The sequence below is a fragment of the Lottia gigantea genome, assembly GCF_000327385.1.
Source record: "Lottia gigantea unplaced genomic scaffold LOTGIsca_417, whole genome shotgun sequence".
Taxonomy (NCBI): Eukaryota; Metazoa; Mollusca; class Gastropoda; family Lottiidae; genus Lottia; species Lottia gigantea.
In genome coordinates, this window is record NW_008709451.1 from 1 (window position 1) to 1,389 (window position 1,389).

Consider the following 1,389-nt stretch of genomic DNA (forward strand, 5'->3'; position numbering starts at 1 on the left):
CTTTATTATATTATAGATTTATTTATATTATAGATTTATTTATTTTTTGTTATACCTTATCATCATCTTTGTCTTCAATTTCTTGTGTTTTTTTCTTTTCTTCATCTTCTTTCTGTTCATGAGGAATTTTAGCTTTTTTCTCAGCTTCTACTTGTAACTGTAGATGGCGTTCCATAAAACTGAGAGCAGGTGTTAAAACCATTTCACCATTTTTACATAGTTCATCTCGAGTCTTCATAAATAACATCTGCATTTCTACAGCATCTTCATAAAGCTATAATTCATAAAGTCTAGTCAATCTATCAAAGAAAAGTAGGACGTAAAACTCCATTCATTTCATTTCATTTCAATCTATCAAATAAACCAAAACAAATTATCAAAGAATTTTTTCTTGCATTATAGTGAAGATTAACTTTTATAAGGATAAATGTATTTTTGGGGAGATTTAAATAAAATACTATTTAACACATCATATCATGGTCACCATACTTTAGAGAGCAAGTTTTGATGTTTGATTAAAGCTGTCTGAAATAAGAACAGTCTTTAGTGACTTTTTTTTTAAATCAATAGTCATCAAAAAAACAGACAGACCGTGTGGGCGTATAAAAATCAAACAAATATAAATACCTGTGAATCTGTACGACTCAATCTTCTAGCTCTATCAAATACTTGAAACATATCTTCTTGAAATCTATCTAATCTTTTATATCTACCCTAGATATATCAATAAATAAATTATACTATTACTCTAGTTTTTATTTCAATCATCAAATCAGTACTTTCTATATTTTCAAACACCGTTTAAACGAAATAAGTTAGACCATAGTTTACCAATATCTGACATTCTACTCGTTGAACTTTGGGACTTTTTTTTTTACTCTAGATGTACTTACCCTGGTTAAATTTCCTTTTATTTGGTGAAATGTCAAAGGTCTCCTGGAATATACAATTTTATTTCCAATGAGTGACTGATCAAGAAAGGTCAAAAAGGTTTTTTTTGTGTATCCAGATGGCCATTTATGATTGATTAAAACATAATATGATTAAGAATACATGATAATTTATTAGAAACACCAATTAATCAAAACGTGACAGCAAAATTAATATTGTTCCTTTTGTAATAGATTCTCTGTGAGCTCTACCCTGGAGTTCCTCTGTGATTACTGTAATCTTTTTCCTAGGAGGGTCCGTTGTGACTAATTTTATCCTCAGAGATTCTTTCAAGTGGCATTTTCTGGGTGATTTTTTGTGATTTGTGTTGTTCCAGTATTATATTTAGTTCTTGTGTCATATTTCCCATGTTTCTGCCGCCCAAAATATTTTGTGCTATAGTGCATTCCTTTATTACGTAATATAAATATTATGTGCTGTTTGTGTGTAGAACTGTGC

The 1,389-nt window shown here is 29.3% G+C and overlaps 1 protein-coding gene across 1 annotated transcript in view; it reads right to left on the reverse strand.

Annotated features, from left to right (window-relative positions):
* Positions 1-49: 49 nt before the first annotated feature.
* LOTGIDRAFT_175808 (hypothetical protein) overlaps positions 50-1,389 on the reverse strand; it is a gene marked incomplete at both ends in the record, with an annotated part of 10,556 nt that continues 9,216 nt past the window's right edge. The window contains 3 exons of the mRNA XM_009060328.1: positions 50-274; positions 628-714; positions 894-936. Of these exons, the coding sequence (XP_009058576.1) occupies positions 50-274; positions 628-714; positions 894-936 (355 nt within the window). The remainder of the gene's footprint in view (positions 275-627; positions 715-893; positions 937-1,389) is intronic.